Source organism: Gambusia affinis, linkage group LG23 (genome assembly GCF_019740435.1).
Source record: "Gambusia affinis linkage group LG23, SWU_Gaff_1.0, whole genome shotgun sequence".
In the NCBI taxonomy this organism is placed as follows: Eukaryota; Metazoa; Chordata; class Actinopteri; order Cyprinodontiformes; family Poeciliidae; genus Gambusia; species Gambusia affinis.
Genome location: NC_057890.1, coordinates 4,731,338 through 4,746,869, shown reverse-complemented (window position 1 = coordinate 4,746,869; position 15,532 = coordinate 4,731,338). Strand labels below are relative to the sequence as shown.

Sequence of the window (15,532 nt, the reverse complement as noted above, 5' to 3'; positions counted from 1 at the left end):
GGATACAATCTGTGTTATTTTAATGTTATTGTGTTATCCTTTATTTTATAATAAAAAAAAAACTTGACCCAAGACTTAAATATGTTTGTGTGCAGTTGACAGCTGCTCAGCTTCTCATCCAGAACATCCCGCTGCGGATCTGGTTGTAGTCTGGTAGCTGTTCTATTGGACCTACAGCAAGAAAAAAAAAACCACATTACTAGATGTTTGTAGTTTAGGCAGAAAGACTTGATACATTTTGTATAATCACTAATCCAATTAAAGCATATCACTTTAAATATTTACACCTTATGCTGGAAACCCATATTATCGTATCAAAACTGCTGAATAGACAGAGCATTTTTGTCAAGGAAAGTTGCCTTTTTTAGTTTTTCCACTTGGAATGAAAATGTAAAAAGTGCAACATACCAACAGCTGCGATGGCAGGAACCCTGTTGTAGATATATTTGGTGCAGACCTCCTTAATGGTGTTGGCATCAATGGCCTTTGACAAAAAGATTAAACACATAATCAGATATTTAATCAATTCAACAATTTCACCAAACTAGCTACTGCCATCCCCCATAATACTTCAGTGCAAGTCAATGAGGATTTGCTGTTCTAAATGATACAAAGAAGTAAGAAAAAATGATTGTAGCTATGGAAACTGGGTCTTTTGCATCTTCTCCGTTTCTTTATTTTTGTAAACAAGTAGCATGGCAGCAACGCCATATAAGTTGATATTTTCCGTACAGAACCATCTCTGGCTAACAGAATGGCCAGAAAAACTAGACATTATCCACTGGCAGGGAATCTTGTGGATAGCCTTGGTATTGTCACAAAATATGGACCAATTGGTTCAAAATGATAGGGATTTAAATAACCACATGTTACAAAGCTTTGTGGAGTATAAAGCCACATCTGGTACAACTTCTAGAAGGCTAAGACTAGCAAAGTAAGTCACAATCACCAAAACTGGACAGACTGGAAAGCTTTTTCCCATGGATCTATACTGCTTCTTATCAATTGTTCAGGGTGGTAGTGTGGGGGAAATACTTTATCTCAAATTGGGCCCAAAAGAGCAGCATGTAAACACCACTCTTGAATATTATCTGAATATGTCCATCAATTTATCAGCACAGTGCAGCTATTTTCTGGTGGATACGTCTAACAAAAATGTACACTAAGTATCTTGAACATGGGATGAACCGTGCACTCCTGTCTCAATCCACGTTTGGGATGTAGAGCAAGAAATTCACATCACAGATAATCAACTGACAAATCTGTAGTGACTAATGGCATCAAGTCACTGTGGACCAAACACTGAATGTTTCAGATATTGTGAAGTCTACGCAAAAAACGACTAAGGCAGCTCTCCTGGTACAATCCAACAATGGACCTTACCAAGCTCCGCCCACAACCGACCCACATGACCGCAAGTCTCACAAACAAATCCTCCTGTTGTTTCTATATAAACATGACTCCATTAGTGCATCATTTCTACCGGATTTTCACAACATATCAGCCACCGCAATGGACAGAGGAACTAACAAGTTCATGTCATCATCTGGGAGGAGGTTACTGGTTTCTCAGTCACAAGCTGGTTGCAAACCTGAGGCCAGCAGGTGTCAGTCAGTCAGTTATGGTAGATCTGAAATTTGGTTTGATGACCTTAATATGAGACGCTACAGACTGATAAGAGGAACCAAACAGCTCTGTTAAGGTAAAGAAGCCATTTGTTTGTTAAAATTTTATGAAATCTATTTGTTCTATTTTATGAATGACGTATAGTCACAAATGAACGAGGTAATTAGTCCAACGTTTAGAAACTACAGCGGCTGTAATGAGCCACAGCAAAGGTAAACAAAGGTAAAATAACCCGAACAGGTGATCAACTCAAAACCACTCGTAACTTTCTACTCTCTCTCTCTCTTTGTAGTTTAAGCACACCTGTTACTGTGGCAACCGCCTGCGTCCTGCAAGACGAGCAAAGATTACTTTAAAAACAAAACATTCAGTCCGTTACGATATCAAGTTTCCAGGCTTGATATTTATTTCTCGATTATTAATCAGCGCTTTCCTAACACGAGTAACAATTTAGTCCAAAGACTTTTCTGCTAAAATAAAATCTTTAGTGTATGTTAGATACAGTACACATTGCATATTGATCTGTTTAGCTAGACAGACTTCAAGGTGTAGAAGTTGTATCAGAACTGCCATTATGCTGTACTTAGCTAACGGGAAGCGTGTGTTTGTGAGACGGCCAAGAACCAGCCAATGAAAAGCGCCCCCTGTGGTAAGGTCCATGGAGAGTTGTCCATAATAAAGCGGACAATGAATCTGGGTGAATGTTTATGAAATAAATAAATTCAATAAAAGGTCTCTACAGGCAGCTACATCAACTAGCTGTCTAAAGGTTCATCGTCTAACGTCCAGAGTGTAACTCACGTCAATCCGGGCCTCCAGTTCATGCAGAGGTATCCGGCGGCTGTAGCACAGCATCTGTCTGCCAATGTCCTCGCAGATTGGGGTGGATCCTGTAGGGAACCGATCAGAGTTTAACTCAAGCAACATCTCGGAGCGATCCTCCATCAGGCTGACCTACCATCGAGATGCAGGAGCATGTTGGTCTTGAGCAGATTCTTGGCCCGAGCCACCTCGCTTTCTGTCACGCTCGTACAAAGAGACATCCTGTTGAGGAGCAAACGTCGGCGTTATGTTTCTGACTTCAGCCCAACCCTTTCGTTCCAGTCTGTGTTTGCGTGCCAGTCTGCTCACCATTCCATCTGAGTGAAGTGCATCATGTCGCTGATGGTCCCCGCCTCACACACCATGTAGAGTCCCCACAGGCCCGTGTCCGTGTAGCAGGTGTTGAAGGACTGGAAGCTGTGGCACAGGTTCCCCTGACAGGCCATCTGGGCCAGCTTACTGGACAGATTCTGAGGACACAACCAGACTTCAACCATCAACCTCACCTGGTCCCTCACACATTTTTACTGTTTGGAAACAGAACCTTTGAAACCTTCCTTGATACTCACCACACCGCCACCAAATGAGCGATCCCAGTTCCCAATCAGAGTGTTGGCCACCATGAGAGGGATGGTGTCCGGGTGAGACCAGCCGACCGCTTCCACAGCAATGGCGATGTGAGCCAGGGGCATTTTATCGTCGCGCACTCGGATCTGGAAGAGAAGCAGAGCGATTGGCGGTTTCTCTACCGGCTCACAACACGACATCGAAAAGCAAACAGGAAAATTGGAGATTAAGCTCTCAGACTTTATGTCTTATTCCAGAATCTTAAAACTTAAACTGTAAGGTTTTGGAGGGGGAAAAAAGAGGCTTTTTACACTGAAAATATCCAGATTACATTCATTTTTGCCACATCAAATCCTGGGTTCTTGTCCAACTTTGTGATTTTGAGTTTTAAACTTTACTGAAGATTCTTGAACTAAATTCAGTCCAAATGCCATAAAATTGGAATTCTATTTTTTTTTTCCTTTTTACTTTTGTAATTTTGTTACCTGAAGTTTTCCATTTATGCACACTGTGATTTATCTAACCTCAGTTTACCCTTTAGCCAAAAATAAGTGAAATAGCCCACACTGCCAAATCTAAAGTGTCTGGTCTGAGCTATTTCATGATCATGGAAGATAAACAGATGTTTTCTACTCCTGTTTTTCAGTCGGTCTCCTGGTGTTTCCGATAGAGAGTAACAGCACAGATGATGCTGTCTTTTTTTCCACAACTTCAGTATTTCAACAAAAAAATTTAAAAAATGAAGGCAGTTTCTTACCTCACTTCCTGTGAAGTGGCACAGAGGAAGAGCTGGGGCTCCGCCTTGATCCCGGCTGGGAAGTCTTCCAAAGTGGAACTTGGCCAAACTGTGGAGTTCCTGGTGGCAAACACCTGATCAGGAGGAAAGGCAGAAATCTGGGTCAGAAGAGTCTCGGTAAAGAACCAGCAAACATGTTCACCTTCTGGAAACTGTTCCTGTGTCACCACATGTCAGGAGTAAAAGAAATGATTTGAATGAATCCTGATGGTTCAAACCCCAAGTTTGTTGATGGATTAAATAAAATGTTAAAATAGTGTATGGTAGAGCATGAAACCTTACTGCATGTTTTTGATATGACAAGAAATTGAGAGACGTCCAATTAATTCTTGATGATTAAACTCATTGAAGTCAGAGAATAAATGAGTCGCTGGTGTTGCTGCATTCATGGACATGAGAAAGTGTTGGGTGATTTGGAAGTAATCAGACCTCCAGCAGCTGCCAACACGATCCTGGGTCCTTTGTAGTGTGTAGTGATGTACTCCACCAGGTCTCCTCTGTTGATCGTCCTGGATACCAAACATACACACACACACACACACACACACACACACGTACACTCAAAAAACGATCACTAGAAGGACTAAATCAGAGTTACAGTCAACTACCTGGATTGAAGGAACTCTTACTTGATGTTCTCAGTGGGGCCCAGGATGGTCCTGCCCAGTGCCGTGGACTGGTACGCTGTGGCGTGCAGGTAGTCAAAAACCACTTCCTGCAGGTTGGTCTCCACTTCCTGCATCTCCCTCAGGATCACGCCTCGCTCCCTCTCGATCTCCGCCTCGCCCAGCGTGCTGTTCTGGATGATGTCGGCCAGGATCTCGACAGCTGGGGCAAAAAGAAAACAGACGCCGGCTCGAGAACGGTCGGCTTGGCGAACCTATCGATTGGCTGGCTTTCCTGTCCCGCACCTCGCGGCAGATCCTTGGAGAAAGCTTTGGCGTAGTAGACCGTCTGCTCCCGGGATGTGTAGGCGTTCAGGTGAGCGCCCATGTTCTCAATCTCCAACTCCAGGTCCAGCTGAGAACGCTTCCTGGTGCCCTGCGGGACAGTAGAACTCGCCAATCAGCTCGCCCGTTTATCCAGGGAGGACGAGGCAGAAAAACGTTGGGCTCTCTCACCTTAAACGCCATATGCTCCAGAAAGTGTGCTGTGCCGTTATTCCTCTCGTTCTCATAGCGACTGCCGGCGTCTATCCATAAGCCCACCTGGAAAGAGGCAGTTAGGAATGATCCTATCTACTTAGAAATATTTGGGACTTTAGGCAGAGAACCTTTGACTCACAGTGCAGGTTGTAAGTCCAGAGTCCTCTGAAGCCACCCGGAGACCGTTCTCTAAACTGGTCACTTTGGTTTCAGGGACATTTAGCGCCACCTGCTGAGCGGCCGGAGTAGCCAGCAGTCGCCTGGGTCTAACAGGAAGCTGAACAGGACAAAAGTGAAAGGTGGACTTTAAGATTATTCAGGCAAATCCCTGCAGATATTCATCAATATTTATATAAACTGCAAGAATGAGTATTTAATCATTTCTGTTTAGATTTTTCTGAATTCTAAGAAATAAATCCAATCAAATTGTTAGTTCAGCGTATTTCATTTTGTAGTAATTATTTATTCTGCCCTTACAACTTTTTTTAAATTGTAAAACTCATTCTTTTAAAAATCTTTTAACTTCCTATTTCGGGGCATTTACTTTATTTCCTACTTTAACTGACCAGTGTCCCTATTTATGTTGAAAATAAATTTAAAAATCCCCACAGCATAATGTTGCCACTACCATGTTTCACCATGGATATGGTGTACAGTGTTAGTTTTCTGTCACACACACATGACTTTGCATGCAAGTCAAAAAGTTTGATTTTGGTCTCATCTGATCACAGCAGGTTAAATAAATTAATTTATGAATGTAAAAAAATAAAAAATAAAAAAATTAAGAAATTTAAACAGGCACTGAATCAGCTAGCTATAATGTCTACCTAAAATGTGTAAGACCACTCAGCAATTTAAACTTGTTTTCGTTTTTTTAGGGTAACAATAAGATAAACCCCAAGTATATTTATAATCATTTGTTCTCACTAATAAATTAAGCAAAGGTAAATATGGAAAAGTTTTCCTATTTAGGGGAAAATTTTTGATAACTTCTATAGTAACCTGAAAACCATTACAACCCCCCCAAAAGCCCACAGTCTAAAACCCTTAGTCTCAAGATAAGCAACTAGAAATTGCAGATAAAGATTAACTTAACTCAACTCTTAAAGTAAGAACAAAAAGTACAGACATGGGATGACAAGGGGGCTTAGGGGTTTATGGAGGTTGACTTGGGCCCCAAATTTACTAAGCCCCGCCTCTGTAAAAAGCAAGTCATGATGATGATGCTTGATTTAAACAACTTATGTAAGGTTTTAATCACTCAGCACTATAACTAACAGCCATTGACCACAGTTTTGGTTTATTAATTATACTAAACCGAGGAAGCAGACAGGAAGCATTCCAAGTGAATAACTAAAAGATCCTGTAAGACTTTGCCGTAAGGTTTTACTCCGTTATACATAGCTGCATAGCTGACTACAAGAAAAACAACAATGCAGAAACGCAGGAAAGAGACGTATAGCACGCTCTACTTACCCCGCTAGGATAACGTGTCTTCACTAAACATCTTTGAAGAAGATATCTCCCAGCTGACGTGAGGCGCTGTAAGGACGCCGCCATATTGTTTATTTGTAACACTGCGCAAGCGTGGAACCAACGCAACATCCGTCAAGTTTTACATAATAAGACTGTACAAATGTCTACAGTATGCACAATAAAAAAAATACATAAACTGTGATGTTGCCTTCCTTCTAAACAATGTTAAAATTGTGTTTAAAAAGTGAATTGTTTCATATGCAGTTTTGACACGAAGATGTAAACAGTACCCACATCGTATGCAGTCTATCTATGGGTCCGTGCAAACATTTCAGGAACACGTGAAACCATTTTTTATGTTCTTTCAGATGGACGCGTTGATCTGATTTACAACTCTCAGCAAACAAACACATCTAGTAATAATAGTGAGCATTTATCTTGAAAGGGCTAGAGCTGGGAAGCGGAAGTACGAGGTTAGCCTAGCGCGAATTTCTTGCATTGTAAGGCGGTGCTGTACTCCAGCTCCTTGTAGTTGTTGGAGAAACCAAAGTCCTCTCTTATGTAGCGTCCAGTTAGCTACAGTCAGATATTTCAAGGTATCCGGGTGACACTTTAGTTTTGTTGTTGGTGAGTTTAACTTTCATTTCAGCTGTATTATTAGCAGCTAACTGTGTTGGGATTAGCTTGAACCGCTGTCAGGTGGTCTGAACTTTAGTGCGATACTGAAGACTGTCTGTCTTTCCACTGGCTTTCAGGAAAACATGGCGGAGCTGATGGATGGTGACCTGGAAGACGGAGAAATTTCCGGCTCGGACTCTGAGATGGGAGGCGCTGCGGCCGAACAAGCTCGGGGTCTTTCGGCGTTCAGCGGGGACTCCTTCCAGCACAGATCTGCTACTGTTAACCAGCCTCCCGCCGCCGCCTATCGGAGCTCCTCCAAGGCGGCGGAGTCTAGCGACAGTGATGCGGACTCGTCAGACGAGGAGGCCGCCGTGTGGCGTCGAAAGCGGCTAAAGGTGTCAAACGCCCCGCCGCCGGCCGCCTGTCCCGCGCGGTTCGGTCCGCCCCCCGTGTCCGCCTGCGGGGCGCCTGGAAGCCGCAAGGTGAACAACATCTGGGGCTCCGTGGTGCAAGAGCAGTGCCAGGATGCCATAACCGCGGAGCTGGGTGTGTTTGGCATGGAGGGCGTCAGCATGGCCAGCAGAAGTGTTGAGACTTATAACTTCGTCTTGGCTCGGAAGATGATGGAGAAGGAGAGGGAGATGGAGAGGCTATCTAGGCAGGAAGGAGAGGAGAGCATGCTGGATGCTGATCTGGAGGATTACATGAAAGGCCGAGGGTCAGAGGACAGAGCAGGGGGTGACGGTAAGAGAAAGCGGCCTGCCAAAGACAGAATAGGACCTAAAGCTGAGATGGACATCAAGGGCCGGTATGAGATCACAGAGGACGACCCAGACGATAAGGTGGTGGAGGAGATCGCGTACAGACTGCAGGAACCGAAGAAAGAACTGATCGAGCGAGTGGTCCAGGTCGTTGGGAAGAAAAAAGCCATAGAACTGCTGGGAGAGACTGCCACGCTGGAGGAAAACGGTGGCATGTACACTATGGACGGGAGCAGGCGGCGAACACCTGGCGGAGTGTTCCTCAACCTGCTGAAGAACTTGCCCAGCATCAGCAAGACCCAGATCAAGAAGATCTTCCTGGAGGAGCACCAGAGGGACTGCAAGAGCAAGAAGGCGGCGCAGAAGAGAAGGCGGCACGTGCTGGCCAAGAAGATGAAGCAGGCCATCGGTACGCTGAACCTGCAGGAACATGACGATGTCTCCAGGGAGACGTTTGCCAGCGACACCAACGAGGCCTTGGAGTTGCTGGAGGAGCCTGCGGAGGGAGGGGAGGAGGGGGAGGAAGAGGCGAAGGAGGAAGCTGCTGCTGGGACTGAGGAGACACCTGTGGTCTACAACTCTGCAGACCTGGAGGTCTTCTGAGGGGGGATTCCAGCGAGAACAAAAGTAACTCTTGACTACAGTGAAAATGGCACAGTGAAAGCACTGCATTTTGGAGAACGTCAAACTCTCCGACTCCGGTGTCTGTTTTTTGTTTATAATAAAATAATCTGTGCTGATTTTTTATTTTTTATTTTTTTGTTCTGGCCTTTAAATAAGTTTTGTCTGAACCTTTTGATGTTTTCTCCAGCTACAGTGACCTTTATCACTGTAGCTGGGGTTGGATTCTGATCTATTAAACTCATTACAAAACATTAATGACTGAGTAATATTTAACACAGCCAATGATGGCCTTTCTCAACGCTGCCACAGTTAGAAAAAGAACAGCCGTAACTTTGCATCAACAATGCAGCATCTCTTGAATTCTGTTCAGGCATGGTGCAAAGTCCAGAACAACTATGAACTATAGTTATTGCAGTTCCGACAAAAGTCCACTAGATGGCAGGCATGCTACTCATCAAAGTACAGAACGTCTCCTTGAACGTTTTACATTTTGTCACGCTACAACAAAACCTTGCATTTTAATAAATCTTTGCAATTTACAGTACATACAGACAAGAGCAGAAAAAAACCTTTTTTTTATTTACAAATATTTTTTTTTAAGAGCAATGAGAATTTTATAGTCCGGTTCTGATTTCCATGAATAACCTTGGATTTCACATCATTAGCAAGTAAAGTCCATCCGTTTGTCATTTCTACTCATTATAAATCCAGCTGTTCTGTTAAGACCTCTGAATTTTGTTAGAGAACATTAGAAAAGAGAATGGAAATAATCAGCTCTCCAAAAATATATATAAAGTATAATGTTAGGGACGGGGAGAATAACTACTCCCCAGCCCCTTTTTTTGCACTACTTTCCTCTAATAGATAGAGAAAGATTTGTGGAGTTGCTTAGTTCCTCTAACCTGCCCATGACATACACTATACTTATTTTGTCAAGGAAACTGTTAAAAGGTCTTGTATTTACTAGTAAATTTTACATATGTTTCTTTACTAGCAAGTTATGTTGTTGGCTCAAAAACCTTGTATTATTTGGTAGTTACATCATTGCCTTTACATTTAAAATTGATAAATTCATAACATCGTTGGTTGTGATTACATCAGCGGCTGCTACAGATGGATTTCATAGATCTGAATTCCAACTTCCATAATAAATCGAAAGCAGAATTGGCTTCAAATAAAGAATCACTGGTGGATATTTTCCATAAAGGCAAAAAATGCTCGCATTAGTGCGCCTGTGATGCCCTGTTTCAGAGAAGCTGTAACATTTCAGAAAGCAATTTCTGCCTCATTTAAGTTAAACGTTTAAATCTCGCCTCACAAATGGCTTCAGCTAACCGCTGAACCTAAATCAAAGTAAAGTTTCCCGTGGTCTGACAGAAACCCAGAAATTGGGGGAAGCGTTCAAAGGCGGTGGTGGATTTGTCGCCTGAAACGCGCTGAAGAGGATCATTATGTCCGCTCATGGATGGCACATGAAAGCCCAGAGGCACGCTTCATAATCCCGTCACTTAGCGACGGGCTGATTTGCTTGTGGATGTGCTTTCTCTGATAATCTGTTGCTACGACATCGCCTTGAAAAAGTATTCCTACCCCACAGAACCAACTCCTCTGAGTCAATACTTTGCCAAATCACTTTTCACTGCGAATGCAGCCTCTCTTAACTTGGAGAGTACATCTCTGACGACTACCTGGTTGGTATATTCTCCCACCTATGTCGCTCCTAGAGTTAGCATGAGCCTTTAGGCTGTTTCTCTGTTTAATGATATCTGTCAGTTTGCATGTAGGGCTTTGGGTTGCAATGGATTTTATGTAGGGAGTATTGAACAAGAAGCGCATCAACATTGTGAGATTGTAGGGTGGAAATACTTTTCCGAGGTACAGTAAGTGGTTAAAAAAAAAAAAAAAAAAAAAAAGCAAGCTAATTATGTCTACAAAAAGGTAAGGAGACCGGGGTGCATTACTGTCACGTCCTCTGATGTTTTGTTGTGGTTTATCTCATTTGTCGCCCTGTGAGTAGAAATGAGATATTTACTTTAATCAAAAAAGTGATCAAAGCCTGGATTATCAAAGAACTTGGTGCGCTGCAGGAGGTGAGTGATATTCTGCCTCATCTTATTCATGTGGATTTGTTACCCACTGTTTCTCTGGTCTCATGGCCTCTGTATCTGTCACCTGGCAACGAACTCGTTGCCTGGATACAGCACGCCATTTCTTATTTCCCTCGGATCAAACAAGACCAGAGCTGAATTGCTGGTATCTTTGGGTGATCCAGCTCATCCGTGACACAGACGGATTCCTCACTACTTAGCATGTCACGCACCGCCGAGCTCTTTAGTGTCTTGCAATGACTAGAAAAGCAGAAGTGACGTTTTGTACCTGTCGGAGCAAATCTCAGAAACATCAGGAGGGGTTTCCGTTACTGTCCACCACAGATTTGCACTCCGACCGAAGAAAGACTAGGATCTCTTTTTGATCCGTCTTTCTCTCCCCCCCTGGCATGTCCTCTCAGCTACAGAATTTGGCCCAGAGTACAGCACCAAAGGTGAGTTAGATAACATCATCAGATGACTATCGAGAAGAGGCAGTGACTCATCTCTTTCTATGAAACAAAGGTGACCCAGTTGGGAGTGGTGAAGAGACAACGGATCACATTCATGAAGTGTGTCAGCTCTGGGGAGACTGTAAGATTAATTCCTGCTCTGGTTGCTAGAAAACAAATCTGGATATTTTGTTTGCAAGGACCTTGACATCAGATTTTTTTTTATGTGCAATTATTATTTTGTCTATTTAGTGACTAAAAACTACCCAAACCATGAATGAACTGGGAGTAAGGCAAACGTTTGGTTTAATTTTAATTGGCACAACCAGAACTGATTGCTGCCTTGCCTGTGGAGTCAGCATTAGTGTTTTTGTTGGTAGTTTGGTGTAAAGCACTTTCACCTGGCTCGTTACTGAAATGTAATATACAAATAAATTTGACTTGACTAGTTATCTAGACGTTGCTTTGAAGTTAAATTGACAAATTTTGAGGTAGTCCGATGTCAAATTCATTTTGAAACCAAGAATTGGGAGCGGAAGATTGAACTACATCATTACTTTCCCTCCGTGTTTGCGTAGTTATTCTGGACAGTTCATGGTGCAAAGTCCACATACACTAATCATTGGTGTCTTTTTCATTTTTAAATGACTCGTTCTTTTCCAAAATGGAATAATTATTGATGATGACTGACCATGTTTAACCACGCTACTTGGCAAAATTGGTTGAGTTAAGCTCAAATGTGTCGCTGGAACGCCAAACTGTGTCTAAGTCCAAAACATACATCAATATATTTCGTATATTGTTCTGCTGAAACAAAAAGAAACTTGCTGATTGCTTCTTAAGACATGAGGACAGAAGAGACATAATTTAATGTCTAGACTTAAAAGAGGGGATTTGTCACTGTCTCTCAAGCAACTACCAGCAGAACGTAGCGCAACCAGAATAATTTGAACTGTTAATTGTGTTTTTTTTTGTTACCTAAGAATATATTTGAGTGGGTACGAAGCCTCTGTGTGTAAACGCAGCTCCAAAGCCACTGGTTTCCTTTCTAATTTCCTCCCTTTTGACGAACTAGCAGTGGCGTCTTCCCAAGCATTCCCTTTCAGCAGCGTTCCTCATGCCTCGACGTGGGTGACCTTTTTAGTTCTGGCTTACCAGCCAAGTATGCCAGCAGTATTTATGCCTCTATTCTTGCAATGCACTATCCTTCTGCGACACAATTACTGCTGATTATACAGCAAAGCGGGTCATTTCTGCTCTGACGTTCGGGAAACCGTAATTAGAATTTCACTGGAAGGAAACCTCATGTACTGTCATGTAATTATGAAATGTCAACTGATAATGACTGGGTTTAAATGTGGAAGCATTCTGCGAGTGACAGACGAACACATTTCTCACTTCTTCCATTTTTTTACCCGCTTGGAATCAAAGGAAAATGTACTATTTCAGAGGCACCGGTGGACTAAATACAGCAGATTACTGACGCAAAGCAAGATGAGAATCTCCAGTTGGAATTTTCTTTAGATCTAAAAAACAAACAAAACAAAAACCAAAAAAAAAACCCAGCATTGTCACCATTGTTATGAAAATGATTCAGGTTTGGCCCCTTTTTAGCTTGCCTTGTGGACGAATACATATGCACCAGTTTTCATATTCATACGTGAAACTGTTCAAAGGGACCGTGGACCCATTTGAACTGTTTTGATATACAAAATAATTTAATTAGCTTGAACTTACTCCAACATTTCCTGGATTTTCATGTCTTTAGTCTCTCAGACATCATTTCATATGTTCAATAATGTAAAAACTCTGGTATTTTAATGAGCTTCTATGGAAGCCCTGACAGGCAAGGGGAGAGTTGTTTTTTCTTATTTTTGAAGACTCCTTTTATCAGTCTGACCAGATTATTTTTTTCATCTGAAAATAACAATAATAGCAAAAAGCTAGATTTAAATACTGTCAAGTTTTGTTTTTTCTCCAGAAACCTTTTGCCTGGAGAGGAGCATAAAATATTGCGATGTGTAAAATTTTATAAATTATGTTTTTATATAAAGTCTTTCTGACTATAAGATAAATTTTGCTAATTTCTACAGCAGAAAGGAAAAGAAAATAGTATCTTAAGTGTTATTTTTTTCCTTGCTTAATCCCTAAATGACAAGATGGGGGGAAAAAAATGATTTTGATATTTTTGAAAGTCTTTTTCTTCTTCTCAATCATCACACACAGGAAAAGAAAAAAAAAATTATTTGCCCGATTGGAAAAAAAAAAAGAGAAAAAAAAGAAAAAGTTGTTGGATGATAACGGAGGAAAAAGTTTGGAAATATGGCATGACAGAATCTTTTCCCCACTTGCCATTCTCAGCTAAAGCGGAAAAAAAGACCTTAAGAAAAATCAGATTTTTTTTTCTTTTTCCATGTGTTGGAAGAAAAGAAAAAGAAGAAACCTAAAACCTAAACACGGAAACCAAGACTTGAGAGAACATTTTTCCTACTCTCTTGGTAGAGAAAACATATTTTGTAGTCAGAAATAATTAACAAGGGAAAATAGATCAAATGTTTTGCATCATAACTTTTTTTTAATTTTCGTCAACAGGAAAAAAAGAACTTCCACAAGGAGAATAAAACATTTTTGTAAATATTTTAATTTGATCTATTTTTCTTACTTCCACATGACTTTTAAAGTTAAAAGAAAGACCATTTAGCCAGATCTAGAGAAATGGACATTTTCTTCCTTTTTTTTTTTTTCTTTTTTGCCTTTCAGGGCTTCCGTACACTTCAGTTTTAATGCCAAGTCCTAATTACGAAGAGAAAGAAATTAAAATAGTCAACACTAATCTTTTAATTTCAGTTGCATGCATAGAAGTGTCAGCCAAGAGAGTGGAAAGCAGAGATGCTAACTTTTTTACATTCTTGTGACAGACGAGGCGCTTGAACTTAAAAGTGCAGGACAAATCAGTGAATAAGATTCTCTTGTCAAGCATCGACTCAGACTGACAGATGGCTCTGGGATCGCTATTAATGGCCCAGTTTGAAGTTGTTAGCATGGAAACAATAGGCCTGCCTGCATCCAACATGGATGAGCAGTGTACTGTACTCTCCATCACTACTTTGGTTTTTGTTTGGAAAGGCACATTGTCAGCAGAGTAGCAGCGCACATCGTAAGGACAGACAAAAACTCCTAGAGCTGTGTGATGCCATCGTCACAAAGATCTCTGAAGACTTGCTACAAATGAAAAAGTATTTGTTCTATCCAGAAGTGCAATACAGGATTTAAATATTTAAGATAATTACCTCCAGATATGTGGGAATCTGAGAAAGAAAAATAGTCTACCGTCAAATATCTTGAAACTGGAGCGTCATTTTGTTTTTTTAGAGAGCCTTGTCCAGTTTGATAACTCTCTTCACAGCTCACTCTCCGCTAAACATTTTGGCTAGGGCCGCCCCGGTGCCGTCCTCGAACCCGGATGACAGTCTCATTAATCTGACGGATGACTTCTCCGCCCCCGTCATGCCAGGCTTCCATTATGTGGACCAGTGTGTAATCGCCCAGACTGGCGCACCATTAAGATGAATCTGGTGGGTTCCCTAAAGCGCTGCTGGCAATCTGCACATCTCACATTTGTGGCCCGCATCGGGGAAAATGTAGGTCACCGGGAACGCGTGCTGTGAGATGACATCGAAAAGTTCAGCCCTAGGTTTCCGGTGAGTCAGAAGCTGTCAGTGACCGATAAACTGGCATCTTTAGTTAAAGTTATTTGTATCTTTTTAGGTTTTTGCTGTTGCCAAACCAGTAGTGGTTTCTAATATGTGGCCAGATGCCCAGGGTGGCTTCTGCTTTAGGGCGGCGCCAGCTGCCACACAGGTACACAGTTTCGCAGTTAAATCTCTGGCCAATTTCTTGCTTGAAAAGTAACTATTTCACAAAAGGTAGGACTTTTTATAATAGTTGTGTAAATTAATTTGTGTTTCTTGAAGTGCAGTAGTCAAAATTGTCTTATTTACCAAAAAAAGAAAAAAAGATGTTTATTGACAATTGTGCAGTGACAGTTGTGTCTTGATCAAAATGCAATTCATAATTATATAGATATATGACTAATGGTGCAATTATATTTATTTTCTACAGTATTTATTTTTTATGTTTGCATTGTATACTTTTAACTGTATAGTAGATGTTATATATACATGCCTTGCTGTGTGTGCTTACTGAATTATTCTTGTTTCTACCACATTTTTCAAATAAAATATTCTAAGAAATTTTGAGTGTGTTTCTATGATGGTGCCTGGTAATCTAAATGATGTCATATTGGGGAATGTTGGCCCCGGGCACCAAACAGGGTAGGACCGTCCCTGTTGCAAAGTACTGATGTGATCTAAATAGAACCAATGTTTTTGTTAAAATTGTAGAAAAAGGAGATGAGAAATGAGAAAAAGGCAGGAAAAAACCCAACTTATTAACTCCAATTAACTTTCAGAAGGCGATCGCCAAAGGGAACTCTGGAAGTTGTTTATAACAAAACACTGTATGTCTGCTGTAAAAAGCGTGGTCAATTCTGAAA

At 41.5% G+C, this 15,532-nt stretch overlaps 2 protein-coding genes across 2 annotated transcripts; one reads left to right on the top strand and one right to left on the bottom strand.

The window, feature by feature from the left end:
• Positions 1-3: 3 nt before the first annotated feature.
• On the bottom strand, positions 4-6,576 carry pmpcb (peptidase, mitochondrial processing subunit beta). The gene is made up of 13 exons (XM_044108721.1): positions 6,433-6,576; positions 5,096-5,233; positions 4,933-5,019; positions 4,723-4,852; positions 4,441-4,639; positions 4,241-4,320; positions 3,773-3,885; positions 3,018-3,161; positions 2,758-2,918; positions 2,585-2,670; positions 2,428-2,516; positions 409-484; positions 4-171 (listed from the first exon to the last, which is right to left on the bottom strand). Exons 1-13 carry the CDS (start codon positions 6,559-6,561, stop codon positions 107-109), a joined length of 1,497 nt encoding a protein of 498 aa, XP_043964656.1. The 5' UTR covers positions 6,562-6,576; the 3' UTR covers positions 4-106.
• A 213-nt stretch (positions 6,577-6,789) lies between these two features.
• phax (phosphorylated adaptor for RNA export) lies at positions 6,790-8,689 on the top strand. The gene is made up of 2 exons (XM_044108723.1): positions 6,790-7,059; positions 7,188-8,689. Exon 2 carries the CDS (start codon positions 7,194-7,196, stop codon positions 8,415-8,417), a length of 1,224 nt encoding a protein of 407 aa, XP_043964658.1. The 5' UTR covers positions 6,790-7,059; positions 7,188-7,193; the 3' UTR covers positions 8,418-8,689.
• The last annotated feature ends 6,843 nt before the right edge of the window (positions 8,690-15,532 follow it).